General features: G+C 45.2%; 1 protein-coding gene across 1 annotated transcript in view; it reads left to right on the plus strand.

Moving 5' to 3' along the window:
• PLXDC2 (plexin domain containing 2) overlaps nucleotides 1–24,939 on the plus strand; it is a 1,961,518-nt gene that overhangs the window by 968,915 nt on the left and 967,664 nt on the right. The window contains exon 3 of the mRNA XM_069648589.1: nucleotides 16,889–17,035. Within this exon, the coding sequence (XP_069504690.1) occupies nucleotides 16,889–17,035 (147 nt within the window). The remainder of the gene's footprint in view (nucleotides 1–16,888; nucleotides 17,036–24,939) is intronic.

The following is a 24,939-nucleotide window of genomic DNA, read 5'->3' on the forward strand; positions in this document are numbered from 1 at the left end:
CATGCTGTGCTACAGCCCCACTAAGTGAGCGCGCACATGTACCGCAACCGGAAACATTAGCATTCATCAATGTACAGGTCATCTGCAATGCGAAGGGAGTTAACATGCATGGGAATGCACATTTCCCCAGAAGGACCCATGATAACTTAATTTACCACCATTCTCCACAATACCAAGCCCTGGCATTGAGAACACCTGGCTCATCGGCGAGTATTATCTATCACGCACATGCAAGCAATCACATGACACACAGAATAACAGTCCATGACAATCAGCGCTAACAACAACCATTTCCACATTTTCAGGGGACCGTGCCTACCCTCTGTCACGATTCCTGCTCATGCCATTCAGGAATTCTGCCACCACAGGTGTGGTAAGGTATAATGCAGCACACATAGCCACTAGGGTCATAGTGGGGCACACATTTGGGGTGCTCAAGTCACACTTCTGCTCCCTTGACCATGCTGGCGGTGCATTGCTATATGCTCGACCAGTAGTATGCAAGATCATCAAGGCATCTTGTGTCCTGCACAATGTTGCTACATGGCATGGCATACTAGTAGAGCTGCAGGAGGGACATCACCATCAGTCACAGATACTACACATCCCGTTTGCAGGCCACCTGGCACAGGGACAGGATGCACATGATCATGTTGTACAAACCTACTTCATCTGAACAGCAGCCCCTGTGGATCACACACATTGTAGCCACATCACTGTTGCCCTTTAATTATGAATCTGGGCATATCCACCTTACCCATAACAACACTCTGAGAATGTGTTCCTCAAAGAGGCAATCTGGGTGTGATCATAGCAAATCAAATCAAGTGCACAAACTACTGACACAGTCATATCAATTAGAAACCACAGTATACCTGTTGTTCACACAGTAGGAAGGCACAGCATACAATGCAAGCAGTACCAAACACTTGTGAGGGCTGCTCTGGCCACTCTAGCCATGTCTCATCCTAATACACATGAGGAGTGGCTACTACATTCCCTGCTAACAATACAGCACATAAAACACATCTCCATATAAATATTCATACAGACTGAGAAAAGTGCAAGTTCAGTTCTAGAAAGATATCCATCTCACGTCAGCTTTTTCCTTTGCGAGTCTGCAAAATCTGTCCTCAGTCATGTAGCAATGCACTTCTCTCTACGTGCTAAAACCAGCCAAGACTGCCAAGGTGTGGCATGCAGGAATTCCACATCCCTGTGTCCTTGCATAGCAGCAACTGTCTTCCCTAGCAAAATGCCTCAGAAGAAAGGAAAACACAAGGTCAGAGCAGGTAACCCATTACTGCACCCAATGACACTGTACCCTGTGCCCCATTGTGTGCCATGTAACAACTGAAATCAATGACTCACCAGCCTTTCATCTCCATCTCTCCCACAGCACCCATGCAGCCGGACCTGCTCACCTCAGGCCAAAACTCTGAAAAACACCCCACACAGTGACAGCATCCCCACCCACAACATCTGCCACTGTGTGCCCCCCTGAGTGCAATGCAACAACTTTAATCATTTACCTCAACAGTTTAAACAGGAGTATCAGAGTCCCAGCTATCCTGATTGAAACATCAGAGGGAACCAGATACTAGATGGTCTGAATGTTCATCTGGTCCCATAGCCAAATGGGACAAATGATTAACATGTCATGACTTCTATGGACAACTACCACAGCATCCTCTGCCACCGCCCTGCCCAGGTATAGTGCACCGTTTCCCAGCTCTGGCCATACACGTTCATGCAACACCTCCCCAACAGAGTGGATGAGAGGTGCTGGTGGCATGCACAGTGCAATGGGAGTACACCTCAGCTGGTGTATGCTCAACCTCACCTGCTTAGTCTCATAGGCTTTGGTTTGGCTCACCAACTTGTAAATGTTGGTATGTGTCACAAAATGAGCAGGGTGGGTAACTGACATCACTGCAGACTCCTGACAGCCTTTGTGGGCCTCCCCTCCTGGCGGTGCTATGTGGTCGGGGCACACTGAGGACAGGTCACCCAATCCAAAGTCACACTGGGAGCTCTATCCCCTGTCTCTGACCTGGTGACCCCTGAAAGATGCTGGGATGGTTGCGAGGGGTGTGTGTGCTGGTGGGCAATTAACCTTGGCCATGTGGCCATGTCAAAACTGGAGCCAAGGGGATGTAAGACCCTTCATCGGAGTGGATAGCCACCTGCCCCACTGACCTTTCTCAGCCAATGTGAGCCAGTTGCGGTGCACCACAATGGAGGTAATTTGTCTTGAGTTGGCTGGATGTACCCAAATGGCGGTCCTGCAAGGGGATCCGCTGTGTCAGGTGACGAGACTGCCCACTGTGTCAACTTCCCACATGTTGATCTCTAGATGGAATCATGCCCTCTCAACTCACACGTAAAAGTAAACTTCATCTGTCTCACACCATACTCATCCTTGGATGGAGTCAACCACCCACTTTGTGCTGCATTCCCAAGTACCTGACTCAGAGTTGACCTAGACCCACCATGCTGGTGGATGCTGCCAACCTAACTCCATTCATGTGGCGTGCCTTGAACAGAAAGACTTGGGCCCCTTGAGTGAGACTGGGGAGTCATTGTTCTGTGCACAACATTTCCTGCATCCGTCGCTGGACATGTATGCAGTGCTGGGCTCTTCTCTCTCTACATGCTGTTAATGAGGGAACCCTGGTCATTTACATCATCCCTGCTTAGTGAGATGGTTACATTCAGCATCTCCCCACATCTGTTCTGAGGCCATGTGGGGTGAGCAGAAACTTGCGTGGCTGGGTTAAGCTCAGCCCTGTTGTGGTGTTGCCCCAGAATGGTACCTCTTGAGTTGTCCATTGTGTGCTGTCCTGATCTGCACCAAACTCCACCAGGGGAGGGCTTGTCTGATGGACATGGTTGAGAGGAATGCACCCCACACTTGCCCCTTGCTAGTAGCTGTGGAACATCACAGACAGCCACAGTTTTCACAACTAGCTGCCTTTTGATAGGGGAACGTGAAATGGGGGTTCAGCCCACCACCACACCAACAAATGCATGGTGTGCGTGTGCCTCACCTGACCCCAAGAGTGGTGAGACTGCGAGGACAGGCAGCCCCAAAGACAAGTAACTGCACCGGGTCCATGGATCCAGTTACAGTGCTGATCGGGCCCTAGGTCAATTGACAAGTGCTGGCAATCCCTGCACTTGTGGTATGTATCTATAACCCTAGTCCCCTTACCTGCACTTATTAGACACCTGTTGCCTGCACTTTTAACACTCGCACTTGCCATCTGTTGGCCCTGCTGCTTGTTTTGATCCCATGTCTGGCACTTGCCCTCCTGCCCTCCCCGGCATATTTTCCATCCCTGATCACCTGCACTTGCGTGATCTCAATGTCACTAGGTCTAGTAAGATTGCTTGTCTTTGTCCTCCCTCTGTTTCCCCTCCCTTGCCTCATCACGCCTTGAAACACCTATGTATAGGCGCATTATAAATGCCATATCATATCATAAGTGACCCTCAAATCGGCATAGCTTCAGGAGGAATCCGGAGATGCAAGGTGATATTGAACTGACAATGATCAATATGTGCTACAAGTCACACATTCAAATTGTAGCTAGCTGCCTTCTTCATTGATGCATGAGCTGAGTGATCCACCAACACGAGTCGCAGACAACTTTCATTCATCCATATGTCAGCCAGAACCTGCTGGTGTACGAGAGATTGGGAGGAGGCAGCTCCAGCCGTCCACCTGCATTGCGAGATGGACCCATACCCTTTTCAGCATCCACACTCGGGAGTCCAACAAGACCATCATGGAACACAACACATGTGTTCCCAGTGCACTGCCCTCTAAGTCTTCTTGCTGTCCTCTGTGGCAGCATGACAACCCTTCACATGATGACAGTGGCCAGGGCTGGGACAGGCATATGTATGACTTGTACAAGATCACCAGCCCGATCACAAGATCCAACTAGGGCCAATTTCAAGTGCAGCATCTGTAATATACACATGAGGACCTGGCCATAGCATGGCAGTTGCCACCAGACTTCCCCTCCAATGATTCCCCGTTAAAGGATGTGAACTGAACACATTCCATACATAGGGACTCAAAATAATCCTGTGACATATATTCAAGTCACTACCTCCCCAAATTGGGAGTGGCCAATAAGCATGCCTGCTGCCCTTCTTGGATGTGGTGGCTGTCAGGCTCACTCACTGGAATTGAAACATGATTCTCACTTACCAGTTAGCACCATGGTAGATACAGGAAGTTGACAGGCCAGACAACACTATGGGCCTCATTACATGGTAGGCGGTGGACTAAGGTGCTAATAGCACCTTGGTCCATGCCGGTAAAATACCGGCACCGCCTTGGTGGAAAGGGGAATTACCGCCCTATTCCAAGATTGGCGGGGCAGTAATTCCCCCTTCCACCATTGCCCTTCCCCATTCCCATTTTTGCCCCTTAGGGCATAATGGGAATGGGGACGGTGCTAATTACGGTACCGCAAATTTGCAGTGCCATAATTAGTACCAAGGTCCCTTAGCTGGTTGGTTTTTTAACGCCTGCTAAAAGCAGGCGTTAAAGTACCAACCCGCTAAGGGACCTCGTAGTAAGGCGGTAAGGGTTAACGGTCACCGGTGACCGTTAACCCTTACCGCCTTCCGTGTAATGAGGCCCTATGTATGTTTGCAGTCACAGGAAGGTGCAAACTGACCAAGTGTAGCTACAGTAACCAAAGCGGCCATGATATACCATATTGTTCTTGCACTCATCCCAGGAGGTCAGCATTTCCTGGCATGTATTAGCTTTACATCTACGCTGGAAATCAACACAACAGAAAATGCCATCAAAGGGTACATCACTAACTCAATGAGCCATTTGCACTGACACTGTACTAGCCATGTATACAGACACATGTATGGCTCACTCATTGAGACAAGCAAATGTCCCTAGCTGGATCCTCACAGTAGCTGCACCTGCCTGAGAGTAGCAATCATGGTGCCTTGCACTGCCTCCGACAGATCTCTGTGGGACAGATGCAACAGAGCATGAAAAGCCCATCAATTGGGGGTGGACAGGTCAACCACATGTGCACTGGCAGGCCAAACTGTATCGGGGGTGGCGGTGGAACGGGAGAGACTGGCCTCACGCACAACTGAAAGTGGGAGGGGTCATGGGGGTTAGCACCCCACCAAAAAGTTGTTCTTAACTGCTGCACACATGTGCTTGGTGGCAAAGGCTGACTAGCATGGCAGAGAGGGCCGCCATTGGGGCGAACAACACCCAACCCGGTCCACTCTGAACTGTCCAGCTTCCAGAATGCTCAACCTCTGCTCTGCCTTTAGGGGGGAAGAGAGACATGTACGGGGTCGACCTGAGGGGATAAACCCTTGAAACAGTACCAAGGCAGGTAGAATCCATTTTCCAAAACTGTGGCCATGAAAGTGGGAGGCACGCCGGATTGGGGGAGGCTGTGTGGGTGCCCCCAGTCAGAGCCACTTTTCTTGACCAGGGATCAACCAACCCAATGAGGGTGTGTTGCATGCAAAAATTGACTTTATCCCCCATATTGCAACAACAGGCAGGTAACATTAAAGAGTGTGGGCACCAAAGAAAACACCAACATCAGAACTCTGAAACATATTAATCACTGGTATCACTGGTAGTGAAGTAAACACATTGCCACCAAAGTATGTTAGGCACTCTGGACATAGGGGTTAGTCTGCCCTGGATTGTGGGCACAAGGTGGAGCATTGATGGAAGACCTACACATCTGGCACACCCACTGTCAGGTTGGACACCAATAGAGGAGGGGAAGGGCTAGAGAGTGAAAGTTCAAGTGGAGGAGTTCATAGGCAGGAGGAGAGAAGGCAACAGGGACTAGGGTGAGAGGAGACAGAGGGAAGAAAGGGGAGCTGGGGAGTGGAGAGAGAGAGTGGGGGTTGGGAGCAAGGAGGAGATTTTCTGGTGGCGAGATGAGGGGAGAGAAGCGGGCTGTTAGAGTGGGTGAGGGCCGAGAAAATGGAGGAAGAGAGGAAAGGAAGTCAGAGACAGAAGGAGAGGAAAAGACAGACACGGACAGAGAGCCCGGGAGACACACTGATGGAAAAATAGTACAAGTGTGGGGGTGAAGGAGGACAATAAGGGGAGAAGGTGAAGGACAGACAGGGGAAAAGGGGACCCCCATGGTCAACATAGCATGGTAGGCAACCCAGAAATATACCTAGGTCCTCACTCCCCATGCATATTTGGCTGTGGCACCCCCACTCCAGACTCTGTCCAACCCACCTACCCGCCCTGTTGGACACACTAGTTAATGGAGAGGTCATCCCTCTACAGCTGTTGCTTCCCTCTCTATCAGAGCCCACACCGAGGATGAGCTGTTCCTAGGAGGAGGTGGGAATCATATGACATGGTACAACAGATGACCAGATGCTGTGGGGATGGGATGATGTTTCCCATGCGTGCACCCACAATATGCAGTCACACGCTGTGCAGTCACTTACAGATTTAAACAATTTTAAAATGAAAAATCATGCAATACTTTAAAAATGTGAAAACATACAGAAAACAAAGCAACAGTAAGCATGAATTGGCTGGTATGTGGAACACAGGTAAAAAGGCTGCCATGTATCCACTTGTGCCAAGCAATCCAAATCAAGATGGTCCAAGTGCACTAAATCAGTCCTGTGGAGTGCAGGGAGTCATACGTCTGTGTGCAAGTGAACTGATGGCATCCTTTTGGCCAGGCGCCCTGCTGGCCAAAATAAGATGGACTCCTGAAAACCAGCACAGGAATTTCATGCAGTACAACACTACCATGGGCTGGGACATCTGTGCTGGGACATTACATGACTGTGGTCTTTCTCTCGCTTGAGGAAGGAAAGAGCCAGGTTTTGACTGCCTTTGGGAAGAGTGTGGGAGCCTTGACAAAGAAAGAGGTATCTTCAATTCAAGTGGAATTCAGGGAAGGGATCACACGGAGTAGTGCAAAGCCTGATGTGAGGTTTCTGTTGTGTGGGTAGCCTATGAGTCAGTATTGGAGTAAGTCAAGGCACATCCTTTGGAGGACACGTAGGTGATGCAAATGGCCCTGAGTGTGGTGTGTCAGATAAAGGGAAACCAGTGCAGCACGCAAAGTGCAGGAGACATGTGTTTCCTGGGTGTGAGTGCAAGGATGAGGTAGGCTACATTGTTCTGAATCTGTTGTAGCTTTCTGAGCTGAAAGGCTGGGGCACCGACATAGATGGAATAAGAGCAGTCTAGGTGGGAGAGGATGTTAGCCAGCATTGCATTGACTCAGTGAGGGTAGGATAGTGAAGGGAAGGATCATCTATGGATGTGGAGGTGTAGGTGACAGGAACTACAAGTAGCATTAAAGGGGTGATAGAGTGTTCTGCCAGAATCTATGGTGCATCCGAGGGGTATGCAGTGATTTTAATTAATTAAAGTACAGAGAATGCTGAAATAACGAAACTGTAATAATGAAAAAATATCAAATATCAATGCAGCTCGGGACAGATGGACATAATTGAAACTGGAAACTCATCATGGCTGCTATCAACACAGAGGGGGTGGCAGTCCATTCTGTGAAGAATGTGAGGAAGCAATGGGAGGACCTAAATCGCTGGAGCATGATTAGACAAATGCAGCCCGCTAGGCAGGTTTCACTGTGAAGGTGCACCATGTGGGCTGCCATCAGATGTTATTCCTTCATCTCCAGGCCCTCGAGAGGTCCTATCCTGCACTCCACACCCAGATCCTTGAGTGGCAAGTATGTCTGGAAGCTGCTGGTGAGTACCCATGGGGAGCATGGCTCTTCATTGTATGTGTGCCGTGCGTGGGTATGCATGATTGCAGGTACTCCCTGCTGTACACAGGATGTTTTTTGCACTGATCTACACAGACATGCAACCTCCTGCCGATGCTGGATATATGCGATTGCAGACATCTGTGAAGTGGACAAACATAGACATAGGCATGTGCACTGTGAGTTCTTGGTGAGTCGGTGACAACAAGTTCTCTGACAGGTACAGATTGAAGATTACAATGTTGACGGTATGTGAGGGATATTCATGCACAAAACATGTATGGGTTGTACATTTGCAAGTGAAGAATGAATCATGCACAATCGGCAGCTGTATTGATGTCTGGAAATGTCATGTTGGTGCAGTGAACTTTCAGGGATGGGAGTGTGATCTGTCATCCCACTGCATAGGGGGCCAGAGATGATGGGTATCCATGCCATTTGTTTGTGCTGCGAACAACTGCATAGATGCATGTACCTCCGCAATGTGGTCCTGTACATGTTGCATTCTTACAGGTCAAACTGTCAGGGATGAGTGTTGCTGCGTGTAATTGGGTGCAGAGGTGCCCAATTAGGTGTTGTGAGACCACTCCACCCGCTGTCCATACTGTGCATAATCAAATCATTATGGTAGCGAGTTTATCCATTGAGTTGCTGTACAAGATGAATTGTTTGTAGTCCTAAATGCATGAATGATCACATGGGATAATAATTTCTTCCATGATCTGTAGAGAATATGGATCAATAATTTATTTAGACTGCATTAACTCTGATTTGTATTAGGAGAATGTTGCTTAGTCAGAATGTCTATACTGAATTGTACCATTGTAATGCATACATTGAACAACAAATGGTGTATTGGGGCACAACTACAAACTGACATTTGTCCGTAGATAGAGAAATGTCGACTATTGCGTATCAGTATCATTGAATTCTGACAGAATTTTTTATGACCGCTAGATAAGGACATTCTACACACCATGGTCCATATATCATGGACACATGGAGGACCTTGTAGGAGGTCGCTCCTATGAAAGAATAAACTATCAACACTCATTCTAGTATACCGACTCCAACCCACTATGATGGGGTACAATCCATTGTGGTTGTGGTTATAAATGAGGGTGTATAGGTCCCTTCCAAGATGGGGCCTGGATTAGGGATGTTTACTTTAACACGTACATCAGCAGCTCGACGTACATGCTAAATGTTACGAGTACTCCCATGTGACTTTCCTCTCCATGTGTCTATTTATTTTCACACACTCTACTTCTGCATTACCCTTCTGTGCTGCAGATGCTGACGCTTGAGGATACGACTTACATACAGAGTGGAGGTAAGCTTTACTTTTTACATTCATCAGGCCGACCATGCAGTTCCGTTTAGATACTCCACCCGCACATTTATGGTTTGATTTGGGTCACAATTGAAGCAATATAAGACATATATTGCTCTCTATTGCTTTACAGAAACAGTTGCATGCAGTATGAGACCACATACTGAGAAAAGATTCCTCCTTGAATCCAGAAAGGGAAGCGACTGACCAGTCAAATTCCACATCCTGGATATAGGAAGGTGGAGGTGAAATTGGCACAATATTATAAGAATCTGAATAGAATGTGACTATGAGTCCACTCACATGCTTCTCACTCCCAGATTTCTGATACCTGTCTTCCCTTAAGATTGGATTGAACATAAGAGGCCAGGTAGGCCTGCTCTATATTTTCCTCCCACTATTATGTGGGTGCCCACACTTTGTAAGTGTAGGCCACACAATGCTATATAACGTGTGTATGGTCATTTGCATTATTGGGATTTAACCAACTATACCCAATACACCATTGTTTGATGTTCACAGTATACCATGAAATATTACCTGTACACCCCCTGGCATGTGGTCACAGGTGATGGGCATAATATTCCCATAGTTCTGATTGCTTTGAACTAAATACAATGTGATTCATATATGTTATGAGATGTACAAAGAGCACTGATCCTTGGATTGATTTACTTTATGGATATTCATGTCACTTGCTCCGGAAGAAGGGGAAAACCTCCCCGAAACACGTTGAGCAGTTTTTTGCACTCCTCTGCAACATTACGGAATAAACATGTCACGAATACCTTATTAGAATTGTGTGTATTGAATATCCTCTGGGAGACTAACATGAAACATTGGTAAATGTATTGGTAAAATTGGTAAGAATCTTCAGCGGATTACAATATTTAGGTGTGCAGGGCTGTGAGGACTTGAGAGGACTGCTATGACTTAGGGGTGTAGGCCTGCAGACTAGGTGCCTTGAACTTAGGGGTGATGATCTGCAGTTTCGCCAGGTGCTGCTTTCAGTTATGGCGGATGGTCCTAAGTTTTGTTGGTGTGCTGCTTTTAGTTACAGGGGCAGTCTGCAATTTTTCAAGGGTGCTGGTTTGTGTTGCGGGGGACGGTTTGCAGTTTCGGCAGGGTTCTGTTTTGCTTTGTGGGGGACAGTTTGCAGTTTCACTGGGGTGCTGGATGGTGATTCAAAGGTTGGCAGAAAGGTTGTTTTTTGGTGCAAATTTGTGTTTTCATTGGGGCAGTTTGTGGACTTTCCGGGAACAACTTGTTGTTTTTTACACTGCAGGTAACTTTGCACTTTAGATTCCATGAATCAGCGAACAGTGCAAAACTTCTTGCATGCCAAGTAGCTGCAACGTGCTTTATAGGGCAAAGTAGTTTGCACAGACGTTGCACTTTTTCTGTGAATTTGGGCCAATACCTTCTGACCTGCAGATTCATGGAAGAACTCTGGGAAATAAGGGGTATGCTGTTCTGACTGGATTTCTGGAAAACACAGAAGCATATAACTACATCTACCTAACTATTTACCTTTTCGCGCTCTGAAACACTTGTGTATGAACGCGATACAAATAAAACATCATATCTATCATGCCACACTATTTCCAGCAGAAGGTTCAGGTTGAGAAAAGCCTATTAGCACATACTATTGAGGGACCACAGCAGAAGGAGCATGTATGGTTTTTGGGTAGGTTTGCAACATATAGCAAAACGGAATGAGCAACACATGTATTACTTTTGTGGTTGCAGAGGTTATTGATAGGGAATTTTTATAAGCCTTGTGTTTAGTTGTTGTAGCCATATTTACGGTATGTAGTGAGGTGCACGGGAAGAATTGAATCAGGTGATGATGGAGTCAGACAAGTACTGTGGTAAAAGAGAGGTCAGTGTGTTAACATGGCATAAGTGTTGCAATTTTAGATATTAAAGCTTTGATGTGAAGCTGCGCCTCTGTGTAATTCAGCTCCAAAAACGGATCCAGTTTTCCATTCCCCATGAAAGAAGCCAAGTTCAGAAGCACCTGCGGTGCACATATAAATGCTAATTGTATCTTGCTGCAGGGCCTGAACATGGTGGGAATGGAATGCAAGCTGCTGGGAGAGCTGGCAGGGATGTGCCCTTAGAAGGGCAAATTCATGGGAATAGGGAATAGGGTTTTGTCGTACAAATGGATAAAGAGAAGATTTCAAGCACTACTGACCTCCACAATGAGTGGTCATTCGTTATGAACTACAAATAGACACACAACCAAAGCAATTAAATCCCTGAAATTCAGACTCGAGCGGTGCCCCAGTCACATATTTACTGGGCACCTGGGGTTCGATGGAAACAAGGGGTAGCCATGTCTGGAACGTTCCTCGATTTAGGATGGAAGCAGCAGAGGTGATGTCAATTAATTAAGTACAAAGTCGGTAAGGCAAGGCAACTTGTATGAACCGCAGTGTCTGGTATAATGAGAAGGTTTATTGTCTTATCAAAGCAGAGATGGCCTCGCCAGTTTACTCTGGTTGTGTCTGGAATGGAGGGGTTGCAGACTCGATTTGTTAATGTGTCAATAAGTTTGAACATCCAAACCCATACCTGGATTTAATAGTGATGATTTAGGGGGATATGCATCTTTCTTGGGGAATGGGTTTAGATACGATGTGGCTAATCGGTCCTGGGACTATAGCTGTACATTAGAATGTCCTATAGCCGGTAGCCAATGAGTGTGGTTGTAACCTACAACCAAATTCAGCAGTTTACTGCTATATAACCTGTACTTTTGTGAGAACTGTTGGGCTCCACATCTGTTTGGTTCTATGGTACTGTCTGAGAACTTGTTTTCCCTTGAAAATAGGTGCAGTGATTATTTGTCTTTTTTGATTATTTTTATTGTATGGGTTTTGGGTTGCTAATTTCTTTACAATGACAAAAGCAATTTAACCTTATCAAATATTCCTCCTTGTTCAAGTACAATCCTTATTGTCAAGTGGCACAGCGAGTAAAGAACTCACTTAGACATCTGTGTAGAGCCTGCTGACACAGGTTCGAATCCCGGCAGGGCCAAACTCAGCCTTTCTGAGGGTTTGTAGTGCTAAATTATTATTATCATACTCTTATTACTAAAATATACAAACAAATGCATGCTTTTGTATGTAGGCCTAGAGTGTGCCAAAGGTACATTTTGTGAACAATCAGCTTTGAAGAGTAAAGGAGTGCTAGCAAGCAAGCTGCTCTTTTCCTTCAAGAAGCTCAATTTGAACATTATGAAATTACTCCCTTACAGAAGTAGTCCCTGAGTTAAGCCTGGAAATAGCAAAGACATGTATCATTGAGATGGTAACTAAAGAGCAAATAGTGTAATCAGAGATTTAAGTATGTACAGGTTGACCACCAGGCAATCCCCAAAATCCCCATCATGCAGCCCTTCAGCAGTTTGCCTCCCACATCTTGAACAGACACAAGCTCATTCAGATGGGTCCAAACAGACTCCAGTACCAAACATTAACTTGCTGAAATCTACAAAGCTCCATTAAAGCTCCTATTAACTTCAACATCTACATGGAACCTCTGGGTGACTCCTTGCCAAAACGAAGATACACCAGGCAGCTTTATCTATAAATCAGTTTGTGTTTCTTTATGGCCCAGAGTATCTGAATATTAAAAATGCTGGGCTGAGAATTACTTATTCATGAGTTTATATATTAAATTCTGCATTGGCTATCTACATCTGCATTCTTTCTCAAGTCACTGGGAGAGACCTACAGGTATTAGTTGTCTTTCATATGTGTAGAGGGAGAAAGCATCCTCCATTTTAAGCGTTTCTTTGAAAGTTCCAAATACCAAAAAATTAGATACCTTAAGCTGCTGTTTATTTTGCACATCATAGCCATGACCCAAAAGGCCATGAACCTCTGTAAATCAACAACCAATTTGGGTGTTGTTTTTTGTGTCCCCAAGATTGTTTTTCAGGCGTGGCTTAAGAGGTAAATGACTTTGGTATATGTAGTCTGACACACTGGTTTTACCTGTTTGTATTGCCACCTGCATCTCATGATCTCGATTTAAGTGTTTTAATTTAGCAGAGCACTTGTTTTATACAGTGATTGGCTTTTTTAAATATCTGATTGTTCTGGATTTTTATTTAAAAAGACATGTATAAAAGCTATGAACATTACGGCAAGGAGGGAAGTGACCGAGACGTTGGAGAGGACATTCCCGATGAGCTTGGTGGGGGAAACACTGGAATACATAGGGATCCACCTTACTAGAGAACCACATAAGCTATATCATGCAAACATAACTGCTGTGCAAACAGTTCAGGAAGACGTGCTCAGATGGGAATCTCAGGAGCTGTCATGGTTCACCCACATCACAGCTGTCAAAATGACTATCCTCCCTCGTCTTCTCGAAGTAATAGGTTCAATACTGATGCCTATACCACCAGCTAAGATCCGAGAGTTGCAAAACACAATATTTGAATTTATATGGCAAGGTAAGAAACCCAGGATTCAGAAACAAATCCTAATGTGCCCCCAGCTCCTGGGCGGCCTGGGAGTTCCAGAAATGGACAGATATATCTTAGCAGTACAACTAGCGTGAATGTTGAGGTGGGCAAAACTTGAGAATCACAAGGGATAGTGTAGAATTGAACAATCAGCCTCTTCAACTCCCCTAATAACCCTGTTGAGTCTGAAAGAAGAAAACCGAGAGAGCGGGGATGAGCTTTTTGAAATAATGAAATGGTCACTGCAAAGCTGGGACAAAGCCCGGAAAATGAAACGCATCCCGCGTGGATTGGGCCCATACACGCTGCTGTTGCACAACCCAGATTTCACACCGGTTCTCCAACGAAAGTATTGGACGGGATGGTCGGGTACCGAGACCCTGTACTTCAGAGACATGTACAAAGATGGTTCTCCATTACTCTTCACAGACTGTCTGCAGAATTTCAACATAGGAGAAAACGAGCGCTATAGATACGCACAAATAAGGCACTAGATAAGCCACCCAACGGTGAAGAGGGCGGGCACAAGATTGCTGTTAGGCCTAGAACTGACCCTGCAGGAGGGCCACACAGCAACGGGGGTCACCAGACTCTACAGACTGCTCTCCAACGATCAATCGACTGACAGACTCCTTCACAAAGTGAATTGGGAAAGAGACATGCAAGAGTCGCTAACGGAGGAGGAATGGAAACAAATATGGACACATGCACATGGCACCTCCAGATGCACTTCGATTAAGGAATCAGCTTACAAACAATGCCTTAGATGGTATATGTCCCCGAATCGCATTCTTAAAATAACAACATCATACTCACCAAACTGCTGGAAGAACTGCGGTGAGAGGGGGGATTTATTCCACATGTGGTGGACATGTCCTAAAGCTGTGGCTTACTGGAAGGAAATATTAAGCCACATAAAAGATGTTTCTGGAGTTGAATTGCTGATGTCCCCGAAAACAATTCTCTTAGGAGTCCCCATAGAAGGAAAATATGCAATGTCAGGAGCGACAGCTACCCTCATCACTCACTTGTCAGCGGCAAGAATGACCCTTGCACAAAACTGGAAAATCGAAGTGGGCCCGACGTCAGCATGATGGTGGATCAAGGTTTGGGGAGTAATGGCCATCGAGAAGATATGTGCACTTAGTACTGGAAAATTTTGAGGGATTGAGGGATAGAGAAGCCCAATTCTTCAAACCTCGCCTTCTCCGGAACACAAATGTCATCTGAGACCCACCTAGACATAAAGAATCTGGGACTTAACCATCAGGGAAAGAACTTATATCCTTTGAACTCTGTATTGCAAAGTAGTGGTTAAAGCTGAGGGGGGCGGGGGCTGAGGGGAAGGGGAGAGAGGAAAACTTGAAAACCCTCGAAGGCAAAGGAAATTTCAACAAACTGAAAGGTATGAACACAAGAAAGATACAGAACGTAATCAATAACTGATTGAAAGTGTTATGTCGTATTAAATTGTATGCCTTCAATCCAAATATAAAGTTGGTTTAAAAAAACAGAAGACATTTATAACTGAATTGCATCATTTGTACTATTGTTGATCTGTCATGTGTTTGTACCTATTGACTCCATGGGCCTCATTACGAGCCTGGCGCTAAGTGTTTAACGGCGCCGTAAAAGGCTGCGGCGCAGTTAAACACTTAGCGCCTAATTACGAGGTCCTTTTGCGGGACCCGACCTTCACGGCTGGTCTAGATCAGCCGTTAAAGTAAGGACCCGCAAAGGGACCTTGGTGCTAAGTACGGTACCGCAATTTGCGGTACTGTACTTAGCGTCTTCCCCATTCCCATAGAGCCCTATGGGGCGAAAATGGGAATGGGGAAGGGCCATGGTTCAATGGGGAATTACCACCCGCCAACCTTGGAATGGAGTGGTAATTCCCCATTGAACCATGGCAGACCCGTTACAACACCAGCAGCAACCATGGTGCTAATAGCGCCATGGTTTAGCACCGGTGTTGTAATGAGGGCACTTATCGAATAAAGGTCTTACAACAACAACAAAAATCAGTATTATGAACAACGTTTATTAACTATAACAGTCTCTGTACCTTATCCACTCCTGTATACCAAGAGTCTACCTAACACTACCTAGTGTCTACCTAAAGCTCAACCAGACAAAGAGCAAATTAATTCTTCAAGGAGATCTCACTAAGAATTCTAAGAATTGCTTGACTGATATGAAGTTTGAAAATTCATGCTTCGACTCTCACCCAGCGCTACATCTCTCAACATTAGACTCAAGAGTGATCTCTTAGTCAAGACACATATATCAAGAAGACCAAATCTGCCCGTATGATCTCCTCCATGAATTCAGGTATTTCATCCCTGTCCCTGCCCATCTCCCAGCTATGACCCCCATATTCCACCTTGAGCCCCATGAAAGCCACCCAGAATTCTGCAGCATGCATCATGCATCATCACAGAAACATCACCCATGTCACCCCCATTCTCAAGGAGCTGCACTGGCTATACCAGCAAAGATGCATCATGTTCAAGATGGTCTGTCCCACCTAAAAACAATCACAGCCAAACAGTACTCTACCCTGTCAAGAAGCCCACCATCTTCGAAGACCAGCACACTGCCAGAAGCCAAAACATTGCCTGGGCAGAAACGTAGAACTGTAAGAGTGAAAAAAAAGGAAACAAGCTTTTTCCTGTTGTGGACCCCGAAGTTTCCAATGCTAATAAGACAGGCTTCTGCAATTCATGACGTGTCTAAAGATTATCCTCATCAAAGAACATTTCAGCAATCACCAATTACTCCACTAAAGCCTAATTCTTCACCTTCAAACCTCTCCATTTCCTGCTCACCCTATGCATCCCAACGCACTGGCTGCGGCTGCACACTTATTCGTAATTCCCTAGGTGCATTCCTATGTACAGCACTCTGTCGCTTCACAGCTAGTCTGGCGCTTTGTGAATCCCATTCATACATACACACATACAGGTTGAAATGTCCTGGGTGATTTGATTTATGTGAACAAATGGAGGTGTAATGAACATATGTCATGTAATGCAAGTGAAGGACATATTATGGATTGCACTGCATTATTTTGTTGCTGGCTACAAGAATTGAATGTTGATATGCATCTTTTGGAGGTATTGGTATCCACCTTCGAGCCTGAAATACACATATTTTATTCGACTTGTCATGATACTTTTATGAAATAAAACAATCTGTAACATATGTTATTCATTATTATAAACAGCTGGGAAATATCTTAAAATTGTGTACCCGGTTGCTTCATCTCTGCAGGAAGATACCGACCATAATTACTACACATCTAGAACATACAGCCCATCTGATCCCGCCAGCAGGGAGCTTTGGGTGAACATAGACCAGATGGAAAAAGACAAGGTGAAGATCCATGGCATTTTGTCCAACACACACCGGCAGGCTTCGGTAAGGAATTGTTGTTAGAATGTATCACAAACTGATCTTGTATAAACTGCATTTCATGACAAAAACAGAGCAACATAACATGGATGTTCCTTTAATAGTTATCTGTGTGACTGACCAAGAGCACAGTGCAGCATACAGGGGAGCACACCAAGAAAGCAACATACATATTTTGCTCATCTGCAGCCCTGCTTTCCATAATATGAAATTTGACATGCTTCATAGCCAGGAGGAGAAATCCGCTAAACCTTTCCGGACCTAAAAAATATTAATTGGTACTTTTCCTTATGCTGTCTTTCAATGCACTTTCAGTTTATAATGGCTTTGGAAGCAATCTACATACATATCTCTGTTTTGCACCTACTCCCTTACACTGTGCAAAACTAGAGCACATCTTGAGATTACTGGGGCATCTCTGAGATGCTCACAAGAAATTCACAAGGATTTGCTAAAGGACCTCTCTATGGCGCTACATGGTACTTCAAATATGCTCTATTTTTAAGCTTTCTGATTCAGGTATAAGGTAACAGGTGTACACCTCACTTGCTCACAGGCAGCAGCTGATTTGCCCCTTGTAATTATGTATAAATGATGCCAATTAATGTGTGTCTCCTTTAACTTTTCTAGTGGCTATGATTTTGAAGCCTTTAAAAAAAAGGCATACTAATGTCAAAATACATCTAATGAAGAAGGACGTGTCTTTCTTTCGAATGTTGCTGGTGGCATCCCCCTATTCATTGTGTTCCCCGATATATCCCATACTAGGAAGAGTTTGAAAAATTACCACGCATCTGAGCATTAATACCAATTTTCCTATATCCCTAACCATTCTGACAGCCATTTTATTGCATAGATATTCCCTCATATATTCAATGGCTTCAATTAATGAGCCACATCGTGTACAACTGATTTACTAAATATGTCACTGTATTCAATGGTAGTGTTATGGAATTACGCAAATGTGGTAGTAAACACCATGCCAGAAGGCTTTTTAGAATAGGCTGTGAAAAATGGCTGGGTATTCATTCTATTTCTGGCACACAGATTTATTTCAATGACAGAAGCAAGATAAAAGCAACAGAACTTAAGACTAAGATAAATAGTAATTGAAACATAAAAATGGACACAACACACGATTTCAAATGGATATACATGTGAATGGCAAGTCTTGTGTGACATTAGGGAAACATTTTTAAACAATGGATATAGCGTTGCATGGAATTGGTATGACAATAGCGGTATCAGCCTGTGAAGAGTGAAAAGGCGATCTGAGATCAGCCTTATGTGTGACTCATCCTAAGGTGCACCACGATTTCAGAGGATAAGCCCAGCAGCAAACTCTCCCCATTTAAATATGACCGTACTTCTCAGTGTTGTTCTTATTGATTTAAGATAACTGGACTGTTGATTATTCCTTTACGCAGTTCAAGCCTTTGACCGTCATGTTACTGGCCATGGGGATTAAGAGTGGCATTGAGCATTTTGACCATCAGATGGAGCAGCAGACACTTCAGCCCCACTAGGGAGATAGCCTCATGTCCAACCTGAAATAATTGGCAAAAGGTGAAAAGTGAATTGGAGGGATCTATGCCGTTGACCAACCACGTTGTCTTATTTCTTTTTATCTGTTGTCTGTTTTATGGATAAATTAGCCATTGTCTGCCGAATTAGGGCCAGAACCTATGCAGGTAGATAGCTATGTTTCTTTAGATTAAGAAGGCATTGAAAACTGTGAAATGCAGTCTCAAGCAGATTGAGGTAGAAAACAGCCAGTTGACTATTTGTATCCCTTCTCCTGATCCTACATGTTCCTCACCTGTTATCTTGCTGGAAACATTGTACACGCTTTTGGCATTCTCCAAATGTAAAGGCCATTGTTAATCGAGTAAACTGATGAATGTGTATTTATTTTCTGAAGTAAAGCGAAATTAAGAATTTGCAACCTGTACCATTGATCCTTGAAGATGGGCCCCTGCTCTTTAAAGTGAAGGGTGGGGCAGAGAAAAGTCAGGCAAGAGCAGAGGCTTCAAATGGCACAATTGTGCTACATTTGAACCATCTTTTTTAAAATCTTTTGTGAGAGAGTTTAGATTACACCTTGCCACGTGGCTTTTCTCATGCTGTCTCTTACAGTTCACACATGCATTCAACTCACTCCTAGTCAATCCCCGTTACATCATTATCAATTTGTATAGGTCTTAATAATGGGTCATCCTTACATGCCTTACATAATGGGACATCTAGAATAAAAAAGAAGACATGTGTGCTCCTTTTAAAGTACCATTTTGATGAGTTTACATGAACATGAGTATTACACTCTATATCCAAAAGTGAAGTTCTGTAATGTCTCACATTTTGATTTCTGCTTTGAGATCGAATTGCATAACTTTTTTTAAAGCTACAAAATCAGAGCAATTAGAAGACTAAAGGGGGGGCTACATCTTGTGTGACATTAAAAAACAGATGAACTGAATTGATCTTATTGAGTAATATGAAAACAAATGAGGGTTGTTATTATGATGCACAGGTCAAGCAAGGTAGCTTGTTGCAGAATCATTTGTGGCAAGAGTTAGGGCTCATTCCACTGAAGATATTAGGTTCTGCCTCAAACCTCAAACACCAGACTAATGACCACCCACTATCTTATTCCACCCTAATGAATCCACTTGAAATGATGCCTTATATGTGGTGCACCTAGCTACGTCCATGAATACCTTGCTCCAGACGAAATGGATGAAATCAGAAGGAATGTGTAAAGGTGTGGCCCCCAAGTAATCCAAGAAATAATACAAAAGTAGTCAAAAATGGAGTATACAAGCTCCAAGCCAAACCAAGATTTATAAAAAATAAACAGCTGTGAGAAAAAACAGACAGATCAGTGGCACTAAACTGGACCATTTCTAAACATTGTACTTCTAGGCTACACCTCGAAATCAAAGAAAATCCCAATAGCTAGTATAATTATAACATGTTTATTGGTATCTTGAAATCAGGCCTCTAAAGAATGCTATACACTGACAAATCTAACTGGCGGTTTCCTTTCCCGTGGCAAATAAACATACCTACTCTTGAACATTACCTAATGCGCTAGTCAGCACAAAACATGACACTTTGTTTGGTTGGAATTGTTCATAGCACAATTTAATAGAATGCTGGGTGCTGATTGGGCAGTTATGTTGGAGACAGCAACAGACAAAAGAATCCCACTGAGAAGCACCAAAATAAATTATGAGTAGAAATCAGAGATGCCAAAACCTAGTTGCTTTCCCAAGAACACTGCAATTCCCTAGTCCTGATTTGATCCCTTAGCCCCTCGCCCACACACCTGCTCATTCCTCACCTTCCGTGCTGATACATGTTGCCATCTCTGTACCCAACCTTCTCATAATGAACAGCTGCATGGAAACAATGGGTGCACAGCAATGCTGCTAGAAATGAACTCCATCTGTTTATTCATTCTACCACACACTTTTTTTTCTTATCCAAATGCCCTCTGGTCAGTGGGGGCTCTGTTGCTCCCACCCTAGTTCTATATTGTGGCAATGCTGCAATCTGAGCCCTCTAGTGCATCGTATTGTTTCCTTCACAATCACTGTGTATTCATTAGTTTATCGTCTGGGAAGGCCTGCTGTGCGTAGAACAAATTCATGCCCATGAGACCATTCTCCCTTGCAGCAATTAATTTTACTCTGTTTGGCATCCCTTTCCGTTAAGATTGATTTCTGAACTCTGACCTGGAGGGGCAGAGTTTCAGAAGGCCAGCCTAGTTTCTTGGAACAGGGTAACCTCTGGACAAGCCAGATCAATCAGGGTAGCGATGGCGGTGGTCAAGACTAAGGGCCTCATTACACGGACGGCGGTAAGGGTTAACGGTCACCGTTAATGGCAACGGTGACCGTTAACCCTTACCGCCGTACTACAAGGTCCCTTTGCGGGTTGGAGGATTTAACGCCTGCTTCTTGCAGGCGTTAAAATCCAACCCGCTAAGGGACCTCGGAGCTAATTATGGCACCGCAAAATTGCGGTGCCGTAATTAGCGCCTTCCCCAGTCCCATAGAGCCCTATGGGGCAGAAATGGGAATGGGGAAGGGCAATGGCGGAAAGGGGATTTACCGCACCTCCAACCTTGGAATGGGGCGGTAAATCCCCTTTCCGCCAAGGCGGTGCCGGTATTTTACCGGCATGAGCCATGGCGCTAATAGCGCCATGGCTCACCGCCTACCGTGTAATGAGGCCCTAAGTCTCAAGAGTGGTGAGGGTGACTGAAAGACCTCAATGAGCACACAAAGCAAGGACACTTACAAATTACTCCAGACAGGTGTTATGTTAAAAATATAGACACATTTATTACAAGGCCTTTGTAACATCGGCCATAGCAAAGAATCACAATAATACTAAAGTAAACCACCAACACATCACAATCAATACAATATATATACAAGACCGACGGGTCTAAAGAGTTATGACCGCATAATTTGTAGACCACCTAGATAGGGAGGAAAACAGGCAGTGCAAGTAATCATTAGACCCAGTGCAACATCAGAAATACACCTAACTAGGAGGCAGTCCGAGCCCTACGAAGAGAGGAGCCTTATGCTCAAAAGTACCTGCACGCGCAGGTGCCAATGGATAAAATAGGGTCTCTGCAGAACAAGTCCCCACTACTCAAGCAAGGCCTCCATTTGTGGGCAGAGGCAGGGTGAGCGTGCGGGATAGAGTCGCTATTTCGCAACAGCGGTAGAAAAGAAACAGGCTCCTGCGTGAGGGGCCACCAGTTGGGGTATGGACTACTCACCGGTCCCCGACGCATGCAGACCCAGACTTCTCCGGTTCAGTTTACGTTGCTGGCAGGTTCAGCTGCGATGATCAGGACATCTCGACACCGTGTAGATTCTGTGTAGCAGGATGCAGGGTCGAGGGTGTCCCAAATGCAGCGGACGTGCACAGGTTGTTACCACAGCAGGGCAACACAGCAACTGTGTTTACTCAGACCTGGGATTGCCAAGTGTACGAAATTCGGTGTGAGGGTGGCGTGGACGTAGAGCAAGCAGTGGACCAAGTTTCAAGGGCTTCCCCGAAACGGCGGCGGTGACAGAGCAAAGCGTCCTGCGTAAGCTGGTCAGCGCACTGGTTGGCCCAGGGACACTTCCGAAGAGGCTTTCTTGCAGGGTTTGATGAAGGTGCCGGGAATAGTTGATCCCACTATTCCAATGGGTCAGAGTGCCTTCGCTGACCTTTTAGGATGATCAGATGCAGAGGGGTCTCGCAGGATGACAGCGGTTCAGGGTGCCAAACCTTCAGCGGGTCACCAGCGGTTCCTCGACTCAGCTTCGTGTTGCAGGATACTTGGCTCCTTATCCCTTGTTCGGTGTGAACTCAGGAGATCGACCTGGTAGTGGTGTTTTCAGCCTCCTCTTATCCAAAGTTCCCTTTGCGCCAAAACGGAGAGGACCCAATGGGGGATCTGCTCACAAACACTCACACCATACGTTGACCTATCACGGACCACAGTGGTACCAGGCATTCAGGACACTCCAGACTATCTGGCACCCAGGATGTGTATTGGGAACAGACATCCCAGCCCACATCCTGGAGGCACACACAGGCTTTGGGTTTCGCGGGAAAGTGCATGACCAAATAAGGACAGACCCGGGTCGGCTCGACCTAGGGAAGGTGAAGGGGCAAGACGGTCAGAGGACAGGACAAAGAACCTCTTGGCATGGCCATTTTGGGAGCCAGGCCACCTATTCGTGCCAAACGCGGTAAGTGCAGATAACATGGCAAAAAAGGGTTCAAAACACAAGAGAATGATAGCTGCCACCTGTCCTGTCCGTGACACACTTGCACAGTTCATAATAAGTCCAGCGAGAGTTTCTAGGGCCTTTCGAATGACTAGAGACCCAAGAGCGCAGTAAAGTAAGTTACAGTGCACTCTTGTTTCATGTTGCACAAAAGCTGCAGCATGAGGAAAGAACTAAGGGAAAACAAAGTCTCCCAGTACTGACTGTCTTAAGGGCATGTCAGTTTCCACATAAGAATTGAGCGAAAGCCCAGAGGAGTGCGGCAGAAGGCTGCGCTTCTCTGGCAAAGTCTAGATCAGGGTGTAAAACGGCAGCAAAAAGGTTGGGGGTTGCCACATGGAGGGAAAATTACATACAGTTATGAAATCTTTCCTAACACTTTCCATCCTGTCCTTTGTTCCATGAGATTTTCTGCCCAACAGCGATAATACAAGTTATAAGGATATCACTGTCTTTAGGTAAACCATCATAAAACCATCATACCCAGCAACCTTTAACACTGGACATCTCCAATATGGCCGTCCTCTTGTTCCTTGCAGCAACTAACAATGCTAGTTAATAGAGTTCAATGTACTCAATAAAACCAAGCCCCACCTACCTGTCCTTTCTCCTAACAATAACAGTGTGCTAACCAAAGTTCCCTCTAAAAACCACCTCTATGTGCTTGTGTTTTTCTGCATAGGCCTCAACCTGACAACTCCCTTATGAGAGCCACAACTATATGTATTCTTATTACCCTGTCACATTACAAAACTATGTCACCACAAAATCACTACCCAGGCCTAAGGCCTTGCTAAGATATGTTTTGTAGCCTCTACTTGGCCTCCCCTTTGTGACGCTGGATTTGCATCTTTACACTCCCCCTTCAGTTGATGTACTAACTGATAACCCATGCTACTCTCTCTCTCTCTTCTCTTTCCAAACCCTATGTAAATGTCCACCACTTCCCGCATACACCTTGGCTGTACAAGTTATGAAACAACACCATGACAATCCACACAAAATTATTTGTTATTTTCAGGGCCTGGAGAAGGGCTAGATAGGGACCAATTGGATCACATATCTGAACAATGTGGTTCTCTAGTTCCCCCGTCCAGTGGTCCGTTGTATATACATATATTTTTTGGGCAGGGTTGTGGTGCCCTGCAACAGTTTGTCTGTGAATTTCAGCATATTTTTACCCTTATACACACTCCCTTACAACATCTCAACCCCATTTGGCAAGCACAGAGAAAAATAGCCACTACGAGAATCAGGACAAATACTTTTATGCTATTTGTTGGCTAGACTGTCACTCGCAAAAATATTGTATCAAACCAGTCCTCTTAAACCACTCTGCTTGTGCCCTTTTCCATAGTCATGTGGAGTGTGTGCAGTGCAATTAATGCTCGAGATAATCGTCCATTCTCAGCATCATTTGAGGGCACAGACGTGCAGCAACTGCTTCCTATCTTCGCATGCACTCCTCGTTCCATCACTGTAAGCATATCTAATACGTATCTATTTTGCAGAGTGGTCAACCTAACTGACCTCAACTCTTCCCTGATGGCAATTAACCCCCTTTTCGTGACATTGGCCAGTTTCAGTAATTCACAGCAGGTGGTCTGCAGCAATTTGGTGTTTGCAGCAGTTTGGATGCTTGGCGCAATAAGTGACGTAAAAATCACTGCCGCTTTACTAAACAGGAGAAACTCCATAGGTAAATCTGCTCACCCATCAGTGGATTCCTGTGACCCGTATTTATAACTGCGTCTGTGCCTCTGGGACCTCTTGGTGTGTTTGTGATGCACATTTTGAAGATCAGGATGGTCATAAAATGATATACGGTCTGAGTGAGGCACTACAAGTGCGGGGAATGCAGTTTCACTGATGAACACAGTCTACCCCAGTGTGATGGCAGCTGGTTATCTGCTTGGGTGCCACAGGCCCAACAGTAATCCATGAGCACTGATTTCCATGCTCATAGGCTTGGGAGCTCCATTGTCCACTTGCATGCTTTGTTGGTGTCCATATTGATGCTCCCCTTGGATCAAAAGCATAAGGAAGATTGTGTGAGGGCATTCATTTTTACTGGTTGCTTACTTTTGTCGATCCAGGTCAATGCTT

The sequence above is a fragment of the Ambystoma mexicanum genome, chromosome 2q (genome assembly GCF_040938575.1).
Source record: "Ambystoma mexicanum isolate Mex_15411 chromosome 2q, UKY_AmexF1_1, whole genome shotgun sequence".
NCBI lineage: Eukaryota > Metazoa > Chordata > Amphibia > Caudata > Ambystomatidae > Ambystoma > Ambystoma mexicanum.